At 53.6% G+C, this 27500-nt stretch overlaps 1 protein-coding gene across 2 annotated transcripts in view; it reads left to right on the forward strand.

Annotated features, from left to right (window-relative positions):
* cux1b (cut-like homeobox 1b) overlaps positions 1-27500 on the forward strand; it is an 83183-nt gene that overhangs the window by 42867 nt on the left and 12816 nt on the right. Inside the window, exons 9-23 of one of the 2 annotated variants that reach the window (XM_056612421.1) lie at positions 2040-2088; positions 2856-2960; positions 3586-3786; positions 5462-5520; positions 5797-5839; positions 6318-6414; positions 8326-9150; positions 11060-11143; positions 11687-11788; positions 12155-12702; positions 12813-12954; positions 14528-14818; positions 15617-15805; positions 18721-19036; positions 20315-21204. In XM_056612421.1, coding sequence (XP_056468396.1) covers positions 2040-2088; positions 2856-2960; positions 3586-3786; positions 5462-5520; positions 5797-5839; positions 6318-6414; positions 8326-9150; positions 11060-11143; positions 11687-11788; positions 12155-12702; positions 12813-12954; positions 14528-14818; positions 15617-15805; positions 18721-19036; positions 20315-20807 — 3544 coding nt within the window. In that variant the 3' untranslated portion in view covers positions 20808-21204. Of the gene's footprint in view, positions 1-2039; positions 2089-2855; positions 2961-3585; positions 3787-5461; positions 5521-5796; positions 5840-6317; positions 6415-8325; positions 9151-11059; positions 11144-11686; positions 11789-12154; positions 12703-12812; positions 12955-14527; positions 14819-15616; positions 15806-18720; positions 19037-20314; positions 21205-27500 lie in introns of those variants that run through there. The other variant, XM_056612422.1, reaches the window with a different exon arrangement.

Consider the following 27500-nt stretch of genomic DNA (forward strand, 5'->3'; position numbering starts at 1 on the left):
TAGCGCCCACCAATTTGGGCCGCTATTTAACAGTGTTACAGGTAGGAATCAAATGTGTTTTCCGTACGTAGGGTAGGCCTAACCATACGTTCTCTTTTGCCCGGACATGCCCTCTTTTTGAGACAATGTTTTGCAGAATTTCAAAATCGTCCGGGATTTTATTAAAACCTCATGCATGTTCACATTGACACACGCGTACGCGATGCCGACACACGCGTACGCGATGCCGACACACGCGTTCGTGATGCTAACACACGCGTACGCGATGTCGACACACGCGTACGTGATGCCAACAACGCGTACGTGATGCCAACACACTCGCATGTGATGCCAACACGCGCGCATGTGATGCCAACCCACAAGTTCATGGTGCTAGAACACACGTAGCGAGAGATGCCGCAGAGTGCGTGCTAGCATGCAGGGGTCTCGGCACGGCGCAGCTTAGGACGGGATAAAGGAGGAGGAATGGACGGTCGGCGCCCCATTGTGCTTCAGATCCACGCCAGGGCCTTTTGAAACGTAACGGGGAGAGGGAGACAAAGAGAGAGTGGAGGAGGAGAGCTGCACTCTCCCCAGCCCACTGCCGCGTTCTGTTTGCTGCATCGCCTGTGGCTCCGTGTTGACCTAATATCAACTGTGTCTGTTTTGTTAAACACGTTCACCGAATCACCGGGACATCACTGGAGAATGCGCATATTTTTCATGCGAACGCACACACGCATAATCGCGCACACACGGACGCATACACGGAACCACACACACACACGCGGACACACACACACACACACACACACACGGGCACACAGAAGCGTGGGTGTGGGTGATGGAGTTCAGGATCAGTAGATTAAGGAGGACTCGGAGGGGACTAATGGCGCCGTCGATGCCTGCTCGCCCCCCCCCCCCCCCCTCCCCCCCCCCCCCCCCCCCCCCGCTCGCTTTATAAGCGTTTTTAAGTGTTTTCTTGCGTGAGCGTCGAGTACACGAACGAACGGAGCACTTACACGCAGGGCTTGTGTGTTATTCCTCCTCGCTTTTTGATATTTCACACCCCCGACGCGGAGTAATGAGGGTATTCAGAGCCCGTCTCTGCCTCCCACTGTCATCAACGCCGCCTCACACGCCCTGTCTGCTATGATACATGCCGTTTGATTTACACACGCCCCCAATTAATTAACAGGATCATAATTTTGCCAATTAAGCAAATTGCGCTGTATAACCTATAATTGGACACTAGTTTAATCAAGAGGGCGGATGGGTGCGTGTGTGTGTGTGTGTGTGTGCGTGTGTGTGTGTGTGTGAGTCTGCATGTTTGCTGACGTGTGCGCACTCAAACAAGTGCTTGTCTGCAGACATTTTTGTGACAGCTTTGTGAACACAATCGAATTGAACACAACCCGACTCCTCGTCTCGGTCTGTCTGACGCGGACGTCAGACAGACTGAGACCCAGAGTCAGGCAGGCCTCCCAGAGAGACGGAAACCAGCAGCTAGCGGATACCAACGGCTAACCTTTAGTTAAACTCAGTTCAGTCAGAGGCTGGTTGTGAAGATGCGTCCGGCTAACAAGTCAGAGGTAAACCGCGAGCTGCCTCCAGACCATTAGGCAGACACAATCACAGCGCTTCATGGCAGATTAGTGTGCTGTATTAGGATTTATAGCTCTATTAGTGTAATCCCTCTGTTTTAGAGTGGCCTAGGCTAAGGGGCTTACACGTAGACACACACACACGCCCGCACATACACACACTGCGGCGTGCGCACACAAACACACACTCTTAAATACATGTATGCACGCATCCTGGCAAGCTGCTTGGTTTATAGAGTACACACAATCAATGGATTAAGGTGAAATCTAGATGGCAGCTTAATGGACACGACACACACAAAGCATTCATATTCCAACCCTGACCTAACTAACCGACCCACAATGCACTGCGGCCCTTAAGCCCTGCGGGCGTACCGTAGAGCAGGGATGGCGTGATCGCTGTGTGCCGTCTGTTGACCTGTGGCTCTGTGATCTAACTCGCGTTGTCTTCCTCAGGGCTGACGAGATCGAGATGGTGATGACAGACCTGGACAGAGCAAATCAGGTGCGAAGGAATACGATGTTTGTGTGCACGGTTAAAAGACAGAAACGTAATCCGCATAAAATGTGCTGTAAAATATGATTCATTTAAAGGTCAAATATCTGTGTAAATTTGCTTGGCATAGGTGTTTGTTGAAGAAGCCTTCCGGTGTGTGTATCCAGACTTAGGGGGGCATGAGCCTGATAAACTTGGGTATCCACAGTGAAAGCACTGCTATTGGCCGTGCATGCTAATGAGACACCTACTCATCCCTGCTAACCTTAATAAGCCCCCCCGGCCAACCGCCGCCGCTGCGTGGAGAATATTCCGGTGCTATTTGTTAATGCCATTATTGTTAGCTCTGGTTATTAGCCGAGGAGTCTGATTTGGGGCTGGGGGGTGATGGGGGGATGGCGGGGACATGTGATGCTAACGCTGGCCTGGAGCTCCGGGCCGGCTGTAAGGCCACACACAAACCCTTTTCACACTCCTGATGTGAGGCTCAGCGGGAATGACAGGCCGGCCTCCGGCCTCCTGCCTCCGCCTCGCACGGAGGGGCCGGCGAACGGCGTTCTGCTGTTTGGTTTTAATGTGACGAGGGCTGCAACGCCGAGGCAGTGGACAAACATCCCCAATACGGAGACGGTCGCGGCCCGGCCGTCTGGGAGGCGGTGGCACGCTGTCTGTCCTCCACAGAACCACGCCAGCTCGGCCGCGCAGGAAGCACCCGAGTCTCCCTCCTCCTCCTCCTCCTCCTCCCTTCCTAAACTCCTCCTCTTCCTCCCATCCAGAGAGCGGAGGCAGCCCAACGGGAGGCGGAGTCACTGAGAGAACAGCTGACCCTCACCAACCAATCCATGCAGCTCGCCGGCCACACCCACACAGACTCCGACACGGTAACCCTCAGCGTTGATTTATTGATCGGCCCCGTGACGGGTCCCGAGATGAATTGATCGGTTCTCTGGGCCGATAACTAAAGGTGTTGTTTGTGTCTCAGTCTGAGCTCGGGATCATTGATCACTATTTGTATTGACCTTCGCGTTCTGGCATTTGGAGCATTATTAAAGTATCGATTGATAGCCCGGGTGCAGTATTGACATTTACAGCAGGCTGCAGAGGCTTCTGCGATGGAAGATTGCTTTATCGATCGCCTGGATTATTTTTAGGCTTGTGGCAGCAGACTTAGAGAACAGCTCATGCTAAGAAGTCACTCCTATTGATCTTAAGAGAAGGGTTCTTTTGATCGGTTGATTAATTAACCATGGCTATTGATTATTGATCCGAGCTGATCAAAGACTACCAATCAACTGCCCCTTAAGTCAAGAAGACGGCGGCAGCAGAGGCATCTATCAAACTATTGATCGATCGCTTTTCCGTCCTCCATCGTCCTTTCATTGATCCAACGACTTTAAACCGGAATGTCCGGCCATTACACCTGATAGGCCCCTCACATGGTCACATGACCGCGGTGGCTCCGCCCCCATCGACAAACCTCTGACAGATGAGGCGGTGTGTTGACAGGAGGCGGCGGCGGCGGGGGGGACGGACACGGCCTCCCGCTCCAGCCTGGAGGCGGAGCTGGGGGCGAAGGACCGGGAGACGGTCCAGCTGGTGGAGGATGTGCAGAGACTGCAGGCCAGCCTGAGCCGCCTCAGGGAGAGCACGGGCACCCAGATCAGCCAGCTGGAGCAGCAGCTCAGCACCAAGACCCTGAGCCTCAAGGTAGGAGCCCCCGGCCTGGGTCTGTCTCTCTGGGGGGGGCTCAAAGGCTTTGGGGAACGTTTGTGTCCCTGAAATGCGTCCATGAGCCTCGAGGTGGGCATGGAGGCCAGGGGGTAGGCCCGGAGACACGTGGGGGCCGTGGGCACGGCCGTGGGTCTGTAGGGGTCCAAAGGGTTTGGGTCTCGAGTATGGGTGGGGGTCACAGGGTACCTCACCATACGATGCGTCATACAAGGATACCGATGATAGCGCAAAATATCGTATACAATTGAAATATCGTATGTATATATATATTAAGGCTGTAACAATACACCAACTCACGATTCGGTTTGTATCACGGTTTTTTAACCAACGGTTCGATACATCCCACGATTTTTATACAATTTAATAAGCATTTTATTAATAAAAAAATAAAATGATTGCAGTTGGAGGATGCTTGCAGGTAGGCAAAAAAAAACACTAGTTTTGTGGTTTAGGCTTATGTATTTTAAAATATTGACGTCCAATAAATAGTAGTACTTTGAATAGATTGGTCGCACTAACCAGGGTTCCCGCTAGAAAAATCGGTGCCGGTCAAAATTCGTTTTCCGGACCTTTTGATGATATGCCGGTCAAATATCCTATTATCTTTTCTTATTAGGCTATGTAGCTTCAATAATGACATAATCATTCCGTATAGAATGCAACATGTTTAATAGCCTAACTTTCAAATAGATGGGAAAAACCATGAACGTCTGATTCGCAATAACGAGGCATAGTGTTACGAGTAGCGTTTGTGTGTGCGCGAGAATGGGTGTGTGTGTGTGTGTGTGTGAGTGACGTCAGCGAGCGAGGAGAGTGAACAGTAGCGCGTGTGTGTGTCAGTCTAGTGAAGAAACAAAACAAGTCCGGTTGTGGGTAAGAATAAAGTACCCAGCCTGTCAATAATCGGTGGCCGCTTCATTCAGACCTATAAGCAGACCAACTGCCGTTCAAAGCACACAAAACACTAGAGACGGGATCACACAGGCTGTTTGAGCGCTTGGCCCACTCTGGATAAATGTCGTTCATATCGCATATGAGGACTTCGTAGGCTGTTGAGAAATGTAATCCTTCGTAGCCACGGAACGCTGTCATCACAGCGAGGGCATCTCGTCGCAGACCTACGTCATCGATAAGAGGAGCAGTGTGAGCAGACTATTATTTAGATGGATTATTAGCAAATTTCAATTTGTCTGACATTCAATTTCTCTATTACCGGACAACGGAAACCCTGGCACCAACAGCTCATATAATGTGTCTGGATCAGGGCTGGAAGGATAATCAGAGTTAGAAAGGGCGTGTCATGCTTCTGCCATCTCACACCAAGAGACAGGTTTGTGTCTCTTGAGTGTCGCGATTTCGGTTTCGATACGCATATCGTTACAGCACTAATATATATATTATCTATCTATCGATGTTTAGCGCCAGAATATCGATTCTCGTATCGAACGAAGAAGGGCGATGATACATCGCCTTGTCGATACCTTGTCCCCCCCCCTCTGTTGAGCGGGCCTCTGGCCTGGGTCACTCCGCCGCCGTAGAGCCTGTCGGCTGGCCTCGCTGAAGGACTAGCGGCTCATATAATGTGGCCTCGCTGAAGGACGGTTGTGAAGGTGGTGTCCACACGACCGACCGGTGGTTTTGTTACCTTCAGGAACTGGAGGAGAAGCTGCTGAAGCAGGCCGACTATGAGGAGGTCAAGAAGGAGCTGAGGTAGGCTGTCTGTCTGTCTGTCTGTCTGTCTGTCTGTCTGTGTGAGTCACCGATATCAATGCATTGTCCAATTTATGGAATGCTTCTGCAGTATGCCTGATGTTCCAACCATCTCAGTTAGACCTATCCAACGTATAGCTTCTTTGTGAGCGTGATGCTCTTGATAAAGGAATGCACCTCTCCTAGGCTGGTCTCCAGTTCCGGGGTACCCATGCATTTAGATGGATAAGAGAGTATATAACGGGCGTCTCTCTCTCTCTCTCTCTCCATCCCCAGCATCCTGAAGTCCATGGAGTTCGGCCCGTCAGACTCTGTGCAGGTAAAGGCCCTTCAGTAGGGCTGATGTCTGTGTGCATCGAGTTCCCTCTAATCTGCGTCTATAGAACCACTATTAAACATAATGCAATCCTCCCACAGAACTTCCATTTACGTTCACGGCGTTTAGCAGACGCTTTTATCCAGCGCGACTTAGAATAAGTACATTTGTCAGAAGAAAGTTAACACCATATCGCTGTGGGTACAGTAAGGATGTTCATCGAACCGAGTGCCAAGCACTACCAATCGCTAGGTGAACCCATTCCCCGTATACTACAGAGACAGCTAGGATAAGGCGCCACACAATGCTAAGTACTACTTCTAAGTGCCAGGACGTACAACACACAATAAGTACCTAAGAGAATCCTGGTAGCGGAGAATGGGGGTCCGGTAAACCCACAGGGTGTGTACTGGAACCAGAGGGGCGTGTGATGATGTTCACCGGGGCTCTGGTGGTGTGTCTGTCGCGCCCGGTTGACCAGGAGTCCTCCAAGCCCCTGGAGGTGCTGCTGCTGGAGAGGAACCGGAGCCTTCAGTCGGAGAGCGCCTCTCTGCGCATCGCCAACACCGAGCTCGGCGGTAAGTCGGGCTTATTATCATCTGGGGGGGTTTTAGTCCCAGTCCGTCGGCTCGATGGCAAGCGTAGCACGGTGTGGGTCTCACCAGTAGGCTGCTTCAGGGATTAGAGTTGTTCCGATACCAGTAAAGTACCTAAAATGTAGCATCGGGTATCGGCGAGTACGCAGATCTGTGCCGATCCGATGCCATCACATTACTAGGTCCTTTACTGCAAAGGGAAAGAACACAAACACTGCAGAGTTATGCTGTGTTCGTTAACGGGTTGAGGTGGAAAGTTGGAAAAACATGGATGCTCAGGCTTGACTACATGATACAAATGTACTATTATAATTATAGACTATAAATGTAAATGATCTAGTTCTGCCAAAAACAATGTGTTGACAGTAAGTGAACCGACTGTACATCGCTGTCATCGTAAGAGAAGAACACGTGCTGTTAGGGGGTCACAACGCTAGAGGCTGTATCGGTATATACTCGGTATCGGCCGATGCTCAAGTTCAGGAACTTGAATCGGGAAGGGAAAAAGGGTATGGAAACATCTATAACCAGGATCTGTTCCTCACGGTGTGTCTCTGTGGAAGGCTAGGAGAGCAGGATGGGATCTGAGAGTAGAACAGACAGGAACCAACAACTCTTTCTCTGAGAACACGACCTCTCTGAACCCCAGACTGGGACCTCCCTGTCTTTGCTCTTTGTGCTCCTCTGTGGTCCATCCGTCTGTTTCTCAGACCGGCACACCTCTTAAAACCCCTTCACATTGTGGACGACCGACCGCTGTCTTCAGTGCCGCGTTGGGGCTGTTGCGTTGCAGGGAATAAATGAATGATTCAATGAAAACGAATTTCCAAAAACGCGGGCAGGCATCGTGCTCAAACTAAAGCGGTGACGTAGAGATGGAGGAGGTAGAAAGGAGGGCACTCTGTTCCCGGCTGAGCCCTCTCTCCCGGACGCTCCTTGGTTTGAAATGTCATGCCCGATTGCTTTAGGGTTGAATAGTTGAATAGCTATGAATTGATTAACATTCAGGGTAAGGAGAGTTTACTGTCTAACTCAATCATGTAAAATCTCCAACCGGCTATACACGCAGGAATAATGTTACCCCACCCCCACCCCCTCATAGCCAGATGGCTGCTTACCCCTCCTCATGGTTTCCAGTGGAACCAGTGGTCGGGGGCCAGGTACAGAAAATATAGTTCATGTGACATTTATGTCTGCGACAGCGGGCATTAAAAGCCTTCTGTAGCCTTGTGGAAAGTCCTGGCCGCGCGGTAGTGACTAAGAGTGTCTCGTCCTCCGTCTGGGTCTGTCCTCGACCGGAGAACCTTTCTTTAATTGCTCCATTTATTTCAAGTGTCTTTCTCTTTCTTTTTCTTTGTTTTTTTTTGTTTTAAATATATGAACTGGAAAAAAAAGCAATATGTTAATGTAATATCACTGATTGTCTGATGCAAGCGCCGGCAACGTTACAGAAGAGGACTGCACACCATGTGCTGGTGATTCATGGATTTGGTTCTCCTGTCTTCTCCCTCTCCCTGTCTGCCTGAGAGGGAGAGAGAGAGAGAGGGGGTGGGGAGAGGGAGAGAGACTACCAGCCTGAGCGCTGGTTCACTGTCACCCCATTGTTTTCCATGGTTGTATTTGTTTGTTTCCTTCCAGGCTGTTGCTCACAAGAAAGGTACAAATCACTAATGCATGGGCGTACTGTCATGGAGGGGGGGTTGGCAAAAGTAAAATAAATAAAACCTAAAGCAAAAAAAAGTTTTTTAATCTGGATAAAACAACAAAAAAAAAGAATAAGGATTAAAACAACTTTTTTTTTTAAATTCTTTATTTTTCTCAATTTATTGAGCGAAACCCCCTTTTTTTTTGTTCACTCCCCATAATGCACGGTGTGTTTGACCTTTCTTGTAGGGCCAGCCGGAGGGAAAGGGACAGAGCAGCCCGCCACGAAGGAGGAGCCCTGTCCCCGTGACCCCCCGCCCTCGCCCCCCCCGCCGCTGCCCTCCCTCTGCTCCTCCTCCTCCTCCTCCTCCCAGCTCTTGCACCCTCGCGTTCACTCCGACCCCCTGGGCTCCGGCGCCCCGACCTCCAACGACACGCACCCCTTCTCCCCCGCCGGCCTCGGCGCGGACTTCTACTCGCCCTCCTTCCCCCTGGTGGGGGGCAAGATGGCGCTGAGCTCTCTGCTGCAGCGGCAGCTCCTCCAGACCTTCTACTCCAAAGCGCTGCAGGAGTCGTCCGGGCTGCCCGCCGGCGCCCTGCTCTTCTCCCCCTTCTCGCCCACGCTGGGCTCCCTGGCCCCCTCCAACGCCGGCTCCGGCGCCGCCGCCGCCGTGCCCCTGGCGGCCAGCAGCCCCCAGCCGCCGCCCGCCAGCCCGGACGTGGCCACGGTCAACGGCGGCGGCGGCGGCGGCATGGCGTGCGGCGCCCCCTCCCCCTCCCCCAGCCACTCGGACACGGCCGGGCTGGGGGGCCCCCTCGACGGGGAGGACATGGACACGGCGGAGATCGCCCGGCAGGTGAAGGAGCAGCTGATCAAGCACAACATCGGGCAGCGGGTGTTCGGCCACTACGTGCTGGGCCTGTCCCAGGGCTCCGTCAGCGAGATCCTGGCCCGGCCCAAGCCCTGGAGCAAGCTCACCATCCGGGGCAAGGAGCCCTTCCACAAGATGAGGCAGTTCCTGGCGGACGAGCAGAACATCCTGGCCCTGCGCAGCATCCAGGGCCGGCAGAGAGGTGAGCGGAGGGCGCGGCTGCTCACTCCCGTGTGTGTGTGCGTGCGTGTGTGTGTTCAGTGTGTGTGTGTGTGTGTGTGTGGGTGTGTGTGTGCATATGTCTGGCCCCTGTATATTGCTATTGATCCGCTTGTCAATAAGGACTCGCTTCTTATTATTCTCTTCCCTCCCGACCGCGGCCACACCTGTGTGCTCTGAGCGAGGACCTAGTCACACACCGACCCCGGGGGCCCCCCCGATCCATACTGAAACCTTTCACCGATCCATGGTATTGACCCTGGGGGGGCAGGGGGGGGGGGGCACCGTTTAACGGCGGGGGGATTCGATTAGCCGGTTCCTGCTTTGGTTTACGCATCGCAGCGTTTGTGATGGAGGGAGATCTCGGAGGCACAGACACGGGGCCGCGTCTCAGGGCCTCGCGGTGCCGCCGCGCTCGGCGTAACCACGGGCACGTCGGCGTAACCACGGGCACGTCTGCTCCGCTCGGTAGAGGGGGGCAGGCGTCCTGCCGGGGTCACAGGTCAAAGGTCGGCCCCGGTGGGACTGCTTATGCGAGGCGTGTTAAAAGACGGAAAGAGTATAGAGGGACCACACAGCGTATAGAGGGGCCACAGAGGGTATAGAGGGGCCACAGAGGGTATAGAGGGGCCACAGAGGGTATAGAGGGGCCACAGAGGGTATAGAGTGGCCACACAGCGCATAGAGGGGCCACACAGCGTATAGAGGGGCCACAGAGGGTATAGAGTGGCCATACAGCGCATAGAGGGGCCACACAGCGTATAGAGGGGCCACACAGCGTATAGAAGGGCCACAGGGTATAGAGGGGCCACACTGGGTATAGAGGGGCCCCACAGCGTATAGAGGGGCCCCACAGCGTATAGAGGGGCCACACAGTATATAGAGGGGCCACACAGCATATAGAGGGGCCACACAGTCTAAAGAGGGGCCACACAGCGCATAGAGGGGCCACACAGCGTATAGAGGGGCCACACAGCGTATAGAGGGGCCACACAGCGCATAGAGGGGCCACAGAGGGGCCACAGAGGATATAGAGGGGCGACAGAGTGTATAGAGGGGCCACAGCGTATAGAGGGGCCCTACAGTGTATAGAGGGGCCACACAGCGTATAGAGGAGCCACAGAGGGTATAAAGGGGCCCCAGGGTATAGAGGGGCCACACAGCGTATAGAGGGGGTATAGAGGGGCCACACAGCGTATAGAGGGGCCACACAGCGTATAGAGGGGCCACACAGCGTATAGAGGGGCCACACAGCGTATAGAGGGGCCACACAGCGTAAAGAGGGGCCACACAGCGCATAGAGGGGCCACACAGCGCATAGAGGGGCCACAGAGCGTATAGAGGGGCCACAGGGTGTAAATAGGGGCAACACAGCGTAAATAGGGGCCACACAGCGTTTAGAGGGGCCACATTGTGTAGAGGGGCCAAACAGGGTATAGAGGGGCCACACAGGGTATAGAGGGGCCACACAGCGTCTAGAGGGGCCACAGGATGTAAATAGGGGCAACACAGCGTTTAGAGGGGCCACACAGCGTTTAGAGGGGCCACAGAGGGTATAGAGGGGCCACAGAGCGTATAGAGGGGCCACAGAGCGTATAGAGGGGCCACACAGCGTATACAGGGGCCACACAGAGTATAGAGGGGCCACACAGCGTATAGAGGGGCCACACAGCGTATAGAGGGGCAACACAGCGTATAGAGGGGCAACACAGCGTATAGAGGCGCCACACAGCGTATAGAGGCGCCACACAGCGTATAGAGGGGCCACACAGAGTATAGAGGGGCCACACAGCGTATAGAGGGGCCACAGAGTGTGTATAGAGGGGCCACACAGCGTATAGAGGGGCCACAGAGGGGCCCCGCAGTAACGCGCTGTGTGTTGTTCCTAACAGAGGGCTCAGGCCAGCCCCAGCTTAGCAGAGTGTTTCAGGACGTTCCGAAGCGGAGAGCCCACTCTGAGGCCCCCTCCCACCCAGGTGTGTCCCCCGGCCGCCGTGCCCCGCCCGCACGCTCTGTCGCCTGGCATGCCTCTGTGTCTGGGTGACGTGTACCCCTGTGTGCGTGTGTGTGTATGTGTGTGCGTGTGTGTGTGTCCCCTGTGTACCAGTTGTTTGTGCCTGTCAGTGTGTGTCTTTGTGGTGTCGATGTGTTTGCCATAAAGCTGTGCTTGTGAGACCGTGTCGGGGGGGGGGGGGCACACTGCGGGCGAGGCTGACGTCAGAGGAGCTCCATCTTCTGTCGGGGACTTTATGGCCCGTTTCTCTTTTTATTCGGTGGCTAGCGCCTTGCGGCGTGAGGCTCCCAGCTCGCGTGCATGTGTTGACGCTAGAGCGGGGGTCGCACCGCGAGCCCCCCCCGCCGGGCTCTGCCGCAGCACAGCTCTGTCGTACCGTGTTGTGGCGTCGGAAACGGCTGTTCACATGTCGTGAAGATAAAGGGCGTCTTTGTGTTTTAACACGGGCTGCCTCCCCCTCTCTCCCCCTCTCTCCCCTTCTCCCCCTCTCTCCCTCCCTCTTCAGGCAACATCACGGCCCGGGTTCGAACCCCAGAGGCCAGCTCGGACGAGGCGATCAAGTCCATCCTGGAGCAGGCCAAGAGGGAGCTGCAGGTTCAGAAGGCCGGTGAGTTCCCGGCTCCACAAGGGTCCCGACACGGCGCCTCCTCCAAGGGCAACATGACATTCACATCTACATATATCGTTGTTTCTCTTTATTCTGGCAAATGTACTTGTTGTAAGTCTCTTTGGATGTAAGCGTCAGCTTACATCCAAAGAGACTTACAATAAGTACATTTGTCAGAATAAAGAGAAACAACAATATATCTCTCGCGGTACAGTGAGGATGTTCATAGAACCAAGTGCCATGCACTAACCATCACTAGGTTAACCCATTCCCCGTACACAACAGAGACAGCTAGGATAAGACGCTACACGATGAGCCTCCCGAGTGACCCTCTCCTCTCTCCCCCTGACCCCCTCTCTCCCCCAGACCTGTCCCACGGGCCCCCGTCCTACGGCGGTCTGAAGGGCGGCGGCGGGGGCGTGAGCAGCGGCTCCGACGAGGCCATCCGCTCCATCCTGGAGCAGGCGCGGCGGGAGATGGAGGCGCAGCAGGCGGCGCTGGAGCCGCTCCTCAAGGCCTCCTCCTCCTCGTCCTCCTCCCTGTCCTCGCTCTCCCACCAGCGGGACTTCATGGGCTCGCCGCTGGCCGCCACGCTGCCGCCCTACAACCCGCTGGCGCTGTCGCTGAAGAAGGCCCCGGGGGGCCCCCGCGTGGCCTCCTCCTCGCCCACCTCGCCCTCCCCCGTCCTGGACTTCAGCGCCGGCTCCGTGAAGCGGGAGCACCGGGGCTCCTCGGGGGCCGAGTCGCCCGCCGACGGGACCCTGCGCCGGGGCTCGGACGGCACGCAGCCCCGCTCCGGGGGGGGCGGGGGCCACTGGAGGGAGCAGTGGTGGAGCAACATGCACGGGGACCCCCGGAGGAGCGTGTCCCTGCAGATGGGGGAGGACGGGCACACCCCCGAGGACTCCAAGGAGGTGAGGACCTGGGAGGGGGCCAAGCTGCTCCGTCGTCCCCCCGTGGGGCCAAGGGGGGGTCACTGCCCGGCGTGGGCGGGCTCCAGTCTAACACGCGCGTGTTGTTCCAGGGAATCCTCAGCGACGGCCTGAGCCGACCCCGGCAGTGGAACAAGCCGAGCCAGAGGAGCAGAGAGCCGTACCTCCGCATGCAGCTGTGGCTCAACGGCGACCAGGGCCAGAACACGCAGGCTCAGCAGCCGCACCACCAAGGTACGGCCAGCGCGCCGGCGCACCGGGCTGTCCCGACCGTCCATGGCCGTTACAATCATCATAGTTATTAGCCCGTCTAGCATAGGGTGACTGCGGCGGCTAATTCTCACTTCCACTCCCACGCAATACTCAATAAAACCTTGCTGCTTTACCAGTCCTCCACTCCTCTGTACACACGCATGCACACACACACACACTCGTGCACACGCACACCCTCACCTCCTCCTCCTCCTCCTCTTCCTCCTCCTCAGTGCTCTGGCTGTGTCAGCTAGCAAGCTGCTGGTTTGTCATGTCATAGACGAGCTAGTGTTGCAGCACCAGATGGTGTGTGTGTGTGTCTGTGTGTGTATGTGTGTGAGTCTGCATACGAGTGCGTTTTGTGTCTGTGTTAATGTGTGCGTGCGTGCTTTAGTGTGAATGTGGGTATGCGTGTCTTTTAGTGTTTGTGTGTGTGTGTGTGTGCGTGCGTGCATTAGTGTGTGTCTTGTGTATGTGTGTGTGGGTATTTGTGGCTGCGTAAGTATGTATGTGTGTCTGTGTCTGTCAGTGTGTATGCGTGTCAGTGTGCTTGTCAGTGTGTGCGTGTATGTGTCAGTGTGTCAGTATGTGTGTGTGTGCGTGTGTCAGTGTGTGTGTGTGTGTGTGTGCATGCATGCCTGCATGTGTTTCTCTTTCTCTCTGGGGGTGTAAACAGCAGCTAATGTACACTGACAGCTCCTCATGACTGCTCTGTTCCAGCCTGCTGCGCGCTCTGCTGTGGGGTGGGGGGGGGGGGGGGGGGGGGCAGCAGACAGAAAGCTCCCCGCTATACAGAAAGAGAGAAATTAGCGGCTCCACTGTTCCTGTTAATCAGCGGCTGGCTTGATGTCACAGACGCCAGATCGCTGCTTATTCAATTAAAGCCGTGCTATTACAGCTAATAGGATCGCTTGTCGTTGTTTGCGTTGAGTGAAACGCACACCGCGCGGGGGGGGCTTCCTCGCCGCTTTCAGCCCGGCCTTCCTCCTCCTCCTCCTCCTCCTCCTCCACGTCCTCCTCCTCCTCTTCCTCGTCTTCCTCATCCTCGTCCTCCTCGTCTGCCTCTTCCTCCTCATCCTCCTCCTCCACATCATCTTCCTCTTCCTCCTCCTGTTCCTTCTCCTCATCTTCCTCCTCCTGTTCCTCCTCCTCATCATCATCTTCCTCTTCCTCCTCCTCTTCTTCCTCCCCCTCCTCTTCCTCCTGGTCCTCATCCTCCTCCCCCTCCTCCTCTTCCTCCTCCTCCTCCTCTTCCCCCTCCTCTTCCTCCTCCCCATCCTGTTCCTCCTCCTCTTCCTCGTCCTGGTCCTCCTCTTCATCCTCCTCCTCCTCTTCCTCCTCCTCCTCCTCTTCCTCGTCCTGGTCCTCCTCCTCCTCGTCCTGGTCCTCTTCATCCTCCTCCACCTCTTCCTCCACCTCGTCCTGTTCCTCCTCATCATCTTCCTCCTCTTCCTCCTCATCATCTTCCTCCTCTTCCTCCTCCTCCTCTTCCTCTTCCTCTTCCTCCTCCACCTCCTCCTCCTCCTCATCCTCCTCTTCTTCCTCTCGCCCCCAGAGGGAACGCCCAAGACGTCGGCCAGCTGTAGCCCCGCCCCCGAGTCGCCCCTGAGCTCAGCGGAGGAGTCGGTGAACGGCCTACCGGGGGACCCGCTGGCGCCCCAGTCCTCCGGCGCCAAGCCCCCCTCCGAGGAGCCGTCGGGCGGGGAGTCCCAGCCCGGGACCCCCCTACCTCTCCCGGGGCCCCACTCGGCCCTCAGCATCCAGGAGATGGTGGCCATGTCCCCGGAGCTGGACACCTACGTCATCACCAAGAAGGTCAAGGAGGTGCTGACCGACAACAACCTCGGTGAGCACCCCCCCCCCCCCCGCCCCTCTCCACCTTCTCAAGCCCCTTATCTTAGCATCGGCCCCTCAACTAAGGGTCACCAGGGCCGTGTTCCCATATCCATACTTCCATGATCACACTTAAACGTAGTACACTATCCGCACTCACTAAGTGCGCCCATTTTCAGATGCCAGTGTTGTTCCAAATCGAGTACTCCGTGGTGCACTGACCGCCGACTGCCGCCGCCGGCTCCTCCCCCGCACTAAACATCCCGCTTTGAACGGTGAACTCTTTACGCCTAGCAGCTATAAAAAGCTATAAAAGCTATAAAAACTACAAAATGACTCTATTAATGCAGGCTGTGTGGAAAATGCGCCGTCTTTGGCTCCGCCCTCTTCCGCTACGTAGCTAAGATGGCTGCCGTTGAGTACGAAAACTGTACATCGCCACACACTTTGACCGTTTTGAGTACACCATCCGGGTCCTTTCAGTACACTTATTTTCGCCCTGATCTGAATCGGAACGCCCTACGTACTCAAACGTAGGCTAGTAAGTACGGATAGTATGGATATTGGAACACGGCACAGGGTTAGGTACGACAGGGGACTGTCTATTTGTCAGGGACGATATACAGAAGGCCTTGGCCACAATGAGAAGATGTTAAAGATCCACATATCGTACTAGTCTCCATCCCTAGCCCCAGGACAGGTGCACGCACACAGAGCACCGGTTACACTACGGGTTGGTTTACAGCCTGGTTCGGTCCAGTCACACCTCACTGACCTCCATGCCCCCCCCCCCCCCCCCCCCCCCCTACAGGTCAGCGTCTGTTCGGGGAGAGCATCCTGGGGCTGACCCAGGGCTCGGTGTCCGACCTGCTGGCCCGGCCCAAGCCCTGGCACAAGCTGAGCCTGAAGGGCAGGGAGCCCTTCGTCCGCATGCAGCTGTGGCTGCAGGACCCGCACAGCGTGGAGAAGCTCATGGACATGAAGCGCCTGGAGAAGAAAGGTGGGTGGGGTCGCGGTCGGCACGGGGGAGGGGGGAAGGGGGCCGGGGGGGTCCTGCTCCCAGCTGAGAGGTTGTGGGTTCGATGTCCAGCGTTCCCCTGGTATGCATGCTCCTGTAGCGCATGCATCTGGAGTCAGTTTAGGTCGATCAACGCCTCGCTCGATAGTAGCGCTGTTCCGATACCGGTCTCGAAAATTCCTCCGATGCTTCCTAAAACAGGGTATCGGGTATCGGTGAGTACGCAAGTCCGTGCGATACGATGCCATCATGAGAAACCATTTACTACAAGGGCAGAGAACATCACAATCGATGATTGATGATCAGAAATGATCTAGTTCTGAAAAAAATGTAATGTAGACAGTAAGTGAACCGACCATTGCTATCACCGTAAGATAACCCTTCAATAACAACAAGAGCTGTTAGTAGTCACAACGCTAGAGGCTGTATCGGAATATACTCGGGATCGGCCTATACTCAAGGTCAGGAGTCTGAATTGGTATCGGGAAGGAAGAAATGGTACCGGAACATCTCTGCTAAATAGTCAACAGGAGACGAAACGGGTACGGTCCTTCAAAACAGGACGTCAGGTACCGGACACTAGGGAACAAACCCCGATACCAGGGAACTGAACCCCGATACCAGGGAACAGAACCCCCCCCATACCAGGGAACTGAACCCCCGATACCAGGGAACAAACCCCGATACCAGGGAACAGAACCCCCGATACCAGGGAACAGAACCCCCCCCGATACCAGGGAACTGAACCCCCCGATACCAGGGAACAGAACCCCGATACCAGGGAACAGAACCCCCCCCGATACCAGGGAACAGAACCCCGATACCAGGGAACTGAACCCCAGGCACCAGGGAACAGAACCCTGACCCCTGACCCCTGTCCAATCGGGCCCCCCCTCCCAGCAGCGGGCGGGTCCATGTCGGCCGCCGCCTGTCCATTAGCCACGCACGCCCGCACACGCCCTGACCCCGAGAGCAGGACAGGACGGCGTGTGTGTGGCGTCCTCGCGGGATGTCAGTCCCCATCGCCCGCGCAGGCATCACGCGTGATATGAGATGTGACAGCTAGAGGTTCGCCGCCGGGTGGGGGGGGGGCGATTACTCATACTCATCAGCACTCTTCATCACCGTCATCATCAACGTCCTAATCAACCGCGTCCGCCAGCGGCCGTCCCCCTGTCTGAGCGTTAGCTCGGCGCGCGCCGTGGGCGCCGTGCTGTTGACGCTGCGCTGCTCGCTGATCGGTACCTCACATGTGTAGACCTCTGAAGAAGAAGTCCCGCCTCCGAGGCTCCTGGTTCCCTCGGTCAAATGTCTTTGGGAAATAACACAGCGTTCCTGAATGATAGTGCGTAACAAACTCTCCATTGGACATTTGACCGAGGGAACCGGAGCCTCAGAGGGGGGGGTCTATTGAGGACCAGGACTCCGCCCCTTTACCTCCCAGCAGCCCCGCTGTCGCTCCCAACCCCGCACACAGGGCAGCCGTTAAACATGTGACCCGGGCGGCCAATAGGAGCGCAGCCGAGGGACCCAGGATCAGTTTAGCCTCCTGATAGCGAGCCCCGGCACAAGGGTGGAAATAAAACCCATCATGACCTTACCAGCAGTGGCTGGCGGGGCTGTTACCACACCACCACCACCTCCACCACCACCTCCTCCTCCTCCTCCTCCCTCTCCCTCTCCCATTCAACTTCATCAGAGTTCATTGACCCCTCCGTGATTTCATCAGGAGAGCGTTAGGAACACTCCCGGCCCGCGGACCGGCCCGCAGGAAAGGCACGGGCGGCCGTGGCCGGCTCTGACCTCTCGCTCGGTGTCGGTTTACCCCCCCCCCCCACCCCTCCGCCGGCCTGGGGGCACAACTCCGTGATCTAACCTTGTTCCGAGGGCTTTTTCCGCCGCAACATTTAGAATAACCAGCAGCACGAATTTAGTGTTTAGAGAATGTCAACTATATGCACGGACGCCACCAGCTGTTAATTTCCGAGTCGTATTGGTGAGGCCGCGATGGTCAACAAACGGCGCTGTGTTCCGAAGATACTTTCTTTGTCTGATCCGAAGAGTGGGGCTCTACTGCCATCTAGTGGCGGAGGGTGATGTGACCGCGTTGTTCCAATGTGAGGCTCGTTTTGAAGATTACGTTCAGTCATCGAGCAGATGCTGTTATCCAAAGCCACTTGAGCGATTAGTTACTAATCAGTGCCAGTGTCAGAGGAGGATAAGGAGGTGGCTAGGGTGTCGGGAGACGCGGCAGAACTCTCCCTGGGTCCGCAGCCTAGCTGTAGCCATCCTTAGCAGTGTGCCCTGACCCCTGCCTGATTCTGAATCACCGCCCTGTGTCAACAAACAGTCAAACTAGAGAACAAGTTTCTATCAAGACTCACTTGTACCGAGTTCACCTAGACTCGGCGTAGCCCCTCCCCTTACCCCCCCACTACCCTCTTACGCACTAATTGTATATTGTATGTCCTTGCGCTTAAAAACAGTACTTGGTATTGTATAACATCTTACCCTAGCTATCTCTGTTGTCTACGGGGAATGGGTTAACCTAGCGATTGTTAAGGGCTGATTATGGTCCCACGTTCCCGCAACGCAACGACCACGCAGACGCTCCGACGCAGTCGTGAACCTTTATGGTTCTGCGTCGGGTTTTAGTGAGCGGACCAATCACAGCTCTTGCGGCTGCGTCGCCTCGACGGTAGTTCATGGGAGGGGTACGTCCGGCCCTTGCGGTGGACGCAAGGAGGGTCCGCAAGGACGTCAGGGGTCCGTAACGCCCTTGCGTGGCGTGAACGCGGGACCATGACCAGCCGTTCACTCTGCCCACTCTACTCTACCAAGCGTCTGATACGGCCCTCCATGTGACTAACGATGGCGGTGGTTCTTCTGTGTTCCAGCCTACATGAAGCGGCGTCTGAGCTCCCTGAGCGACGCCCACTCGGTGGACGTGGGCGGGGCCATGGGGCCGGACTTCCTCCAGGGCTCCCAGAGCCCTGGGGGCGGGCCCCAGCAGCAGCAGCAGCAGCACCACCACCACCACCACCAGCAGCAGCACCTGAAGAAGCCCCGGGTGGTGCTGGGGCCGGAGGAGAAGGAAGCGCTGAAGAGGGCCTACCAGCAGAAGCCCTACCCCTCCCCCAAGACCATCGAGGAGCTGGCCTCCCAGCTCAACCTGAAGACCAGTACCGTCATCAACTGGTTCCACAACTACAGGTCAGCCCCGCAGTGGGTAGAGCGGGTAGAGCGGGAGGGGGGTGTTAACCGGGCTGAGCGCTATGTCACAGTCGGTTTAGAAAGGTTGTGTGTTTCCGATGTGGTTTATATTCGGATCGACCGATGACTCCTGATTGGCTAAGGCAATACGTTTTTATTCCTCTTGGATGTGTGTTTAAATATTTACGTGCACAATGACCCGTAACGGAGAGATGTGATCGATAATAACGTTTATAAGAATTATAAACGTTGTTTTGTGTAGTGCTTTTCAAAATCCAGCTACACAGTGGTTTACAGAACAAGATTAAATAGAACACAGGCCGGCTGAACACAACCAGCGCTCTGGGTCGGTCTATAGATGTGTATTCATGTGGTGACTCATAGAATCGGAGCCAGATCTCGTGTATCTATGTATGAATATGTATTTGTATTATGTGTTCTGTGTTCAGTTCTCATGTATCTAGGTACAGTTTGTATTAATACAGTGGGTTCAGGTCTCATGTATCTAGGCACAGTGTGTATTAATACAGTGGTCAGGTCTCATGTATCTAGGTACAGTGTATATTAATACAGTGGTCAGGTGTCCTGTATCTAGGTACAGTGTGTATTAATACAGTGGTCAGATCCCATGTATCTAGGTACAGTGTGTATTAATACAGTGGTCAGGTCTCATGTAGGTACAGTGTGTATTGATGCAGTGTTGTCAGGTCTCATGTATCTAGGTACAGTGTGTATATCTAGGGACATGGTGTATAGTGGTCCGGTCTCATGTATCTAGGTACAGTGTGTATTAATACAGTGGTCAGGTCTCATGTAGGTACAGTGTGTATTAATACAGTGTTGTCAGGTTTCATGTATCTAGGGACAGTGTGTATTAATACAGTGGTCAGGTCTCATGTATCTAGGTACAGTGTGTGTGTATATAGGTACAGTGTGTATATCTAGGTACAGTGTGTGTGTATATAGGTACAGTGTGTGAATCTAGGGACAGTGTGTGTATCTAGGTACAGTGTGTATTAATACAGTGGTCAGGTCTCATGTATCTAGGTACAGTGTGTATATAGTGTGTGTATCTAGGTACAGTGTGTGTATCTAGGTACAGTGTGTATTAATACAGTGTGTTCAGGTCTCATGTATCTAGTATGTGTATCTAGTGTGTGTATCTAGGTACAGTGTGTATTGATACGGCGTTCTGTGTTCAGGTCTCATGTATCTAGTATGTGTATCTAGTGTGTGTATCTAGGTACAGTGTGTATTGATACGGCGTTCTGTGTTCAGGTCTCGTATCCGGCGGGAGCTCTTCATAGAGGAGATCCAGGCGGCCGGGGGGGCCCGGCCCGGCAGCGAGGGGGGGTCCCCGTCCCTGCGGGGCTCCAAGTCGGGGGAGGGGGACAGCTGCGACGGCACTGAGTCGGACGGCACGGTGGAGGCGGCGCGGCAGGGCTTCGGCCCCGGCCAGGAGGATCAGCGGGGCACGGACCACGACATGGAGGCCGAGTCCGAGGCAGGGGCCTCGGGTTCCTCCCCGGCCCGGATAGAGTGCAGCACGCCGGGCTCCAGCTGCGGGCCGGCGGGCATGGGCCTCTTCAGCCTCACGGAGGCCTCGTCGTCCAGCGGCTCGGGGCCCAGTAATAACATCCCGCCCTCCGGGCCGGCCAGGAACCCCAGGGACAACACGCTGCGCAAGAAGAAGGCGGCCAACCTCAATAACATCATCCACCGGCTGGAGAAGGCTGCCAGCAAGGAGGACCCGTCAGAGTGGGAGTTCTAGCTCCCTCTCCCGCCCCCCCTCGCTCTCTCTCTCTCTCTCTCTCGTCTCGCACCTCGTCTCCTCGTAACCCCGCGACCTCTAACCCTTGGCCCCCTCCCGCTCTGCCCTCGGACTGGACTGGAGGGCGGGCGCAGCCAAAGTCAAGCTCAGCAGCCATTTTTATGACTCCGACGCTCTCCGTACGGAGGAGAGAAACAAAGAGCGGTTGTTGAACCCGAAGTAAAAAAAAACAAAAGATACACTGATGTACTAAGAAGAACAGACGAAAAAACAACCGAGAGCCAGAGTGTCTCTCGTCTCTTTCTTTTCTTTTTTTTTAACTGAGTTGTTTTTGTACTGAGAAAAGCACTTAGCTGTCCTGCTGGCCCATGGCCCTGCTGTACCTCTCCCCACTCCCTGCCCCCCCCCCCCCCCCCCCCGTCGCCAGCCGGCGGGCCCAGAGTGGCGCCCCCTGGGCTGGGGTAAGACCCACGCAGCTGGGGTCAGCTGGTGGTGGAGGAACCCGGACTCACAGAGGACGGACATGCAAGAGGGGCGCGGGAGAGTCCTGAGCGGCCCCTCCCGGGGACGCACTCCGACGGGAGGAGCGACAGGAACTCTCAGTACGAGAAGCCGCTCTCTTAAAGGGAGACGCGCCCTCCCCCGTCTGCTGATCCCTCCCCCGTCTGCTGATCACTCCCCCGTCTGCTGATCAGTCCCCCACCTTCCCCTCACACAGTGAGACGCCTCATTATTCACACTGTAGAGTGACTGTTACAAAATCCTTTGCCTTTTATCACTCGTGTGTGTGTGTGTGTGTGTGTGTGTGTGTGTGTGTTTGGGGGGCTGTGTCCGTGCACGTCGGTGTACACACACCCAGACAGGGCTTGTGTGTTCTCCTCTCCAAGGCAGCATGTGTTTTATGTTCTCGTTTCGTTCCTCCTCCAAACTCACTCCCACGCTCTTCCCTCGAGAGAGAGCTGTACAAAAAAGAAGAAGCGGTTGGCCGGCGCTGCCATGGTTACGGAAGAACCGAAAGACGAACTTTGACCCCCGTAGTCTCCCCGTTTCCTGTCCTGCTGACAGCCATATGATGGCCAGAAGGACTCCCCTGGGGTCCCTCACCAAACACAAAGCACTCACCTGAAGAGGAGGAAGGAGGGACGGCCCCCCCGACCGCGTCACCCGGCGCCTCCTCTGCGGACGAAGGACGCCCTCGTTTGTTTCTTTCTTTGTTTCTTTTCCTCCTCTTTACGTTTGGATGGAGCAATTCGGTTGCCAATAAGAGATTGCACAGTCTATCGACTCTAAAGGGTACAAAATAGGGAATTTAAGGCAAAGCTGTTTTTAAATTAGCAACAACTAAATATGAAATGGAAGAAAATAACAACAGAGAAGAAAAGAAAAAAGCAGAAGAATAAGCGAGTGCAGTGTTTTAAAAAAAACTTAAGAGGGAGAATGGCCGAGCCACCAGAATAATGGAGTCATGTTGAGTTTCTGAAGATGCGATACAACGGAAGCACGTCGTACTGTAGCAGGCGGGGGGACGCGATCTAGAACCTGCCTGGTTGCCCCGGTTGCGTTCAGCCTCCTGGCCTGCCAGCGCTCGGTGTGTGAGTGTGTGTTACTCTGTATGTGTGTGTGTGTGTGTGTACGTCCTCAACAAATTATCTGTTCACAACACACACATCTTTTCTAGGCCAAATCAGGAAGAGTGCGTGTTTGTGTGCGAGTTGTTCCGTGTGTGTGTGTGTGTGTGTGTGTGTGTGTGTGTGTGTGTGTGTGTGTGTGTGTGTGTGTGTGTGTGTGTGTGTGTGTGTGTGTGTGTGTGTGTGTGTGTGTGTGTGTGTGTGTGTGTGTGTGCGTACGTCCGTGGAATTACATGCATTCGCGTCGGGGTCAACGTTAATTCACTTTAGATCAACTTCAATCATGTTTCACGTTTTTACGATTGTAACATTTGACTGGGCACTCCCGCGGGGTGTCCCTGAACCTGAGCAGGTACGGTTCTGTTCTGCGGAGAACGTCCGCGTGAACACACTGCGTGCGGTGGACAGTGAATTGGCCTCGACCCTGGTGTGAGTGGTTCCATTCCCCGTCCCGCCCCTCTGGTCCCCAGGGGGGCGGGACGGGGTGCATTCAGTTCTACTGTATACACTAAAAAACTATAAGGCATATCACCTCCTCCTCCTCCTCCTCCTCTTCCTCCCTCTCTTACACAAGCCCTTAGTGCCTGTCAGCCCACTGCCTCCCCTTTTATGTGTGTGCGTGTGTGCGTGCGTGTGTGTGTGTGAGTGAGTGCACGTGTGGCCATATAGCATGTGCAGGAGTGTGCTGAGTGGGTCATGTTTTTTATCTACTTGCACACGCTACCAGTGCACAACTGCCATCTACTTCTTTAAGCTGTTTGACTCATCACCATCACATTAATCTTCACAAAGTAGTGTAATACTTTGATTTACTGTAGCTTGGTTGTATTGCTATTATTATTTTTGCATTTATAGTTTGGTTTTTATTCTGCTTATTTATAGGTGCTGTATTTTCATTTTAATGTCTTATCATTTGAGTTGTCTATTTTGTAAGGGATTATATATCGTTCCTGAGGGCAAGTAACATTTTTATTATTAGACGTATAGACTGCCGGCAGTATTGGTTAATATTTACAAAGATGTACTAGTTCTCATTTGTTTGTATGTTCATGAACCATGAAGCTCATTTCAGTAGCTTTAGAGACGTTAACTGCTACAGTACCTACGCCCATCAGGCAAACGGGCCGGTATCACCACGCTTCATTCGCTAGCTATCGATATCATAAGGACATATCGAGATCACTGAATATCTGATGAATTATCTTTTTTCTTTTTGTGTCACTGCTTTGATCATACGACGTGTATCGGCCGCGCGGTGCCGCGGTAGTTCCGGTCCTGCTGTCACTATGGTCACTGTTACTCTCGATGAGAGTAAGCCCCGCCCCCACCATGTTATCGCGAGACCTGCGTCCATCTGAGCACCATCCCCATGAAGCTTGTTCGCTATTTAGAAGATAGGTTTATATGACGATACCTAAACTTGAGAACCCAAGTTAACTTGAATAAGGTCATATCTGCCAAATTGAGATTAGAGAAGCATCCCATGACGAACGGAGATCAACGATTATGCATTATCTACTTAGCAGTCCGTAACAAAGCACTTATAAAGATCTTCTCCGAAGACGGGCCCCTGACGGGGTCCTCAAAACACTAACTAGACCCCCCCTCCCAAGGTCTCCGGGAATTGTATGCCTTTTTAAAAGCGGTTCAGAACCAGACACACACACACTCCACATTCTAACACTAAGAATATATTTTAGAGAAAGGCTGTGCCCATGTTTTTTGTAATACTGTCAGTTGTTAAAGTTGTGTAGTTCCTGATCTGGATTTTAACTCGCAGCCGCGTCGGCTCTGCTGCAGAACGGGGCCTAGGGCCGCGAACAGCGCTCTGTCTGCCCAGCACAAGTCCTTTAAACCCCTGTCGTCCTTTTTTAAAAAGTTCCCGCACCGTGGATACATTTTAAAAGTATTTTAAAAGAAAATGCTACATGATCAATTTTACTTAAAAGCTCAAAAACTTAAAAACACAAGCAGATTAAATCTGACGTTCCGGTGAATCTAATGTGATTAGGATTTGTTTAGTTTGTTGATGACGGCGGATGTTAGACATGTGCCCTCTACTCTGCAATAACACCCCCCTCCCGTACCGACTCTGTGCTGGGACCCCCGCCGTGTTGATGGGTCCTGATTGACAGCTACCGCAGAGAATAAGCACTTACAAGCCCCCCCCCCCCCCCCCCCCAATAGAGTGGCGAAGTCACGCCCCTTCCGATAGAGCCCATCGGACCTATGAGATCGAAAAATATGGATGGGTTTCAAAGTAGAGAAAGTAATTTCTTCTGGTCCCAGTCTTTAGATGCCCTGGATTACACATAATGTTTGTGGATTTAAATGATATTTTTTTATGTAAAGAGTTTGACCGTTTATTGTGCAATTGTTCAGTTAAAGGCTGTAGAGAAGACACAATGAGAAAGACGTCTCGTATGTCCCCATCGGCATAACAAACTCTCCACATGCACCGACTTATAATGGTTTTCACCTCTTTCGATGCTTTTATCCTCCCCTTGGAAAAAAACGGTGAAGTTGAGCAGAGAGATCGCCATGTCTGTACTGGAGTTCCAAGTGCGGGTGGTGACGTAGGCTATATCATTCGCGTCGAGAGCAGCGACGAGCTGTAGTTCACAAAGCGGCCTCACAAAACCTAACATTATCAAACTCCTTCGCGAAATGTTGTAGTTTTCTTTGCATGACAAATTACAATTTAAAACCACAAACAACATATATCCAGGGCATATATAGACTGGGACCAGAAAATTATTACTTTCTCTCCATTGAAACCCATTCATATTTTTCGATCTCATAGGTCCCATTGGCTCTACCGGAAAGGGCGTGGCTTCGTCACTCTTGAGCAGCTCTCTACACCTCATGAGATCATCAGATTCGTGCCTTCTACTGCCAGGCAGGGCAACGAACTTATGATGTCATCAGAAATTGACTCACGCGTTGATCAGAAAAACTACTCGTGTGTGTGTGTGTGTGTGTGTAAAAATAATAAGATCAACAAAAAACGTTTTAACCCCGTGTGTGTGTGTGTGTGTGTGTGGTGATGACGTAATCTCGGAAGGTATTTCTCCCAATGGCCATGAAGGTACTTGATATAAAAAGTCCCCTCATCCGACCGAACGGGTCCTTTTAGATGGGGTCACCCCGCGTATAACGTGGAGCGAAAACCCCGACAACCGCGGCAGGACCCCGCGGCTCCGGGGGGGGGGGGGGGGGCGGGCGTCCAAACGCCGGTCTTAAACCCGCAGCTCTCGCGTCGCCTCCCCGACAGGGGGTGGACCTCCTGTCGCGCTCTTGTATTTAAGCAATGAACGGCCAGAGCGTTAAATAATGAAGGAGTGAGCAGCAAACACTGTAATAACACTGAATTTACTCATAGGGCATTTGTTACGTTTATTCCCCTCGTCCGCGTCACGGTGGCCGTGGGACGTTTTGTGCCGCGGCCGGGCGCAGGGGTCGGCTTTGTGGCGCCTCGCGTCGCGTCGCCCCCCGGGGGGTCCGTACTGTTACAGCCGACCAGGCAGCGCTCCGTTCAGTACCGCCGCGGCGCGCTTTTACTTTGAAGGGCAGGGAGAGGAGAAGGGATGATGATGATTCAGGACTTTTTTTCCATGATCCACAGATATTTTTCTACTACAAAATATAAATCAGAAGATTCTATACACTGTTGGATGACATTGTAAAGGTTGTAAAACAGATGCTGTATATCATAACATGTTTTTTCTGAAGTTGTAAAAGCTTTACTGTATGATCTGTTTTTGAAGTAAGTGGTTTCTCCATCCCACGTGTTTGTTGCTGATGGCAGCACTGGTCACCATATTCAGGAAAAAAATCAATATCACAGAGAGAGAGAACGAGAGAATAGAGAAGACCTCAGATGTTTTGTAATACTTTTGGAATAAATCTTATGAAGTGGGTTTTGTAAGGAAACACTTTCCAAACGGACGGTTCTGTATGCAGAGCACAGTGACAAACACAGAAGATACAGCACAACGCACCCTCAGACACACACCCCCCTCCCCCCTGGCAGCCCGCTGGGCTCCTCACCTCCTATTGGCTACAACTGGTTGAGTCTTAACCCGATTCCTCATTGACCTTAACCTGTTCTGTTATGCTTAACTTATCTTTAGGACAGTAACTTATGTGACTAGATTTCTCAGCTCAATGGTTTAACGAAAAAATGAAAAACGAAAAAAAAAAAAAAAAAAAAACTACAGAAAAATAGTTTAGATTTAAAGAGGAAGCAAAAAGCCAAATAGTGAATAGTCACCCACTTCCTGTTATATGGACGCTCTTGTTGTTTTGTTTTATTTTATTTTTTACTTCTGTTGCTAAGTAGTGTCGCCGCTTCCGTCGCTCGCCCCGGGCGCTGAACCCCAGTGTCGTCTTGACAACCAAAATGACCCCGGGGGGCCCGCCGCTGGGGCCCCCCTCCTGGAAAGCTTTAAGATGCTCGCCGTGGCTCTAGCGAGTCCAGAGTGTTTTTAACAGCGACACGTTCCGCTCCAGGTCGACGTCGGCGGACGACCTCGTGTCCGCGACGTCCCCTGTTGATTCTCTCGCGAGTGTGTGTTTGTGCGCGCGCGCGCACGTGCGTGTTTGTAGAACAAATGGGCGCGCGCCTGTAAAGGGATGGTGTCAAGATATTTTTGGAAGTGGTTTTCCCCGAGCACTTCTCCGTGTGTCCCGAGGTATCGTTCCTCTCCCCGGGTCTCCTGCCTTCCGCCCGCCTCTGTATCATGTTTCTTTATCTTTGTATTTACTAAAGTGTATCATGTTGTTTGTTCTCAGCACTGTAAAACAGTCACCCTCTCCCCCTCTACAAACATTGAAAAGCAATATCACTGTATGAAACGTTCACAATGTATTTGTTATGATTGACATTTGATTCATCATCATTATTATTCACTTGCACCCTAGGTGTGATAATTGAAGTAAATCTCTTTTATACAAATACCACGAGTGTCGTCTGGTTTGTCTTTCCTCTTCCTGGTACGGTGCGGCGAGTCGAGCGTTCTCAGAGAAAGAGCCGGTTCACTGGAGGGAGTGTTCTCAGAGAAAG

Source organism: Gadus chalcogrammus, chromosome 16 (assembly GCF_026213295.1).
Source record: "Gadus chalcogrammus isolate NIFS_2021 chromosome 16, NIFS_Gcha_1.0, whole genome shotgun sequence".
In the NCBI taxonomy this organism is placed as follows: Eukaryota; Metazoa; Chordata; class Actinopteri; order Gadiformes; family Gadidae; genus Gadus; species Gadus chalcogrammus.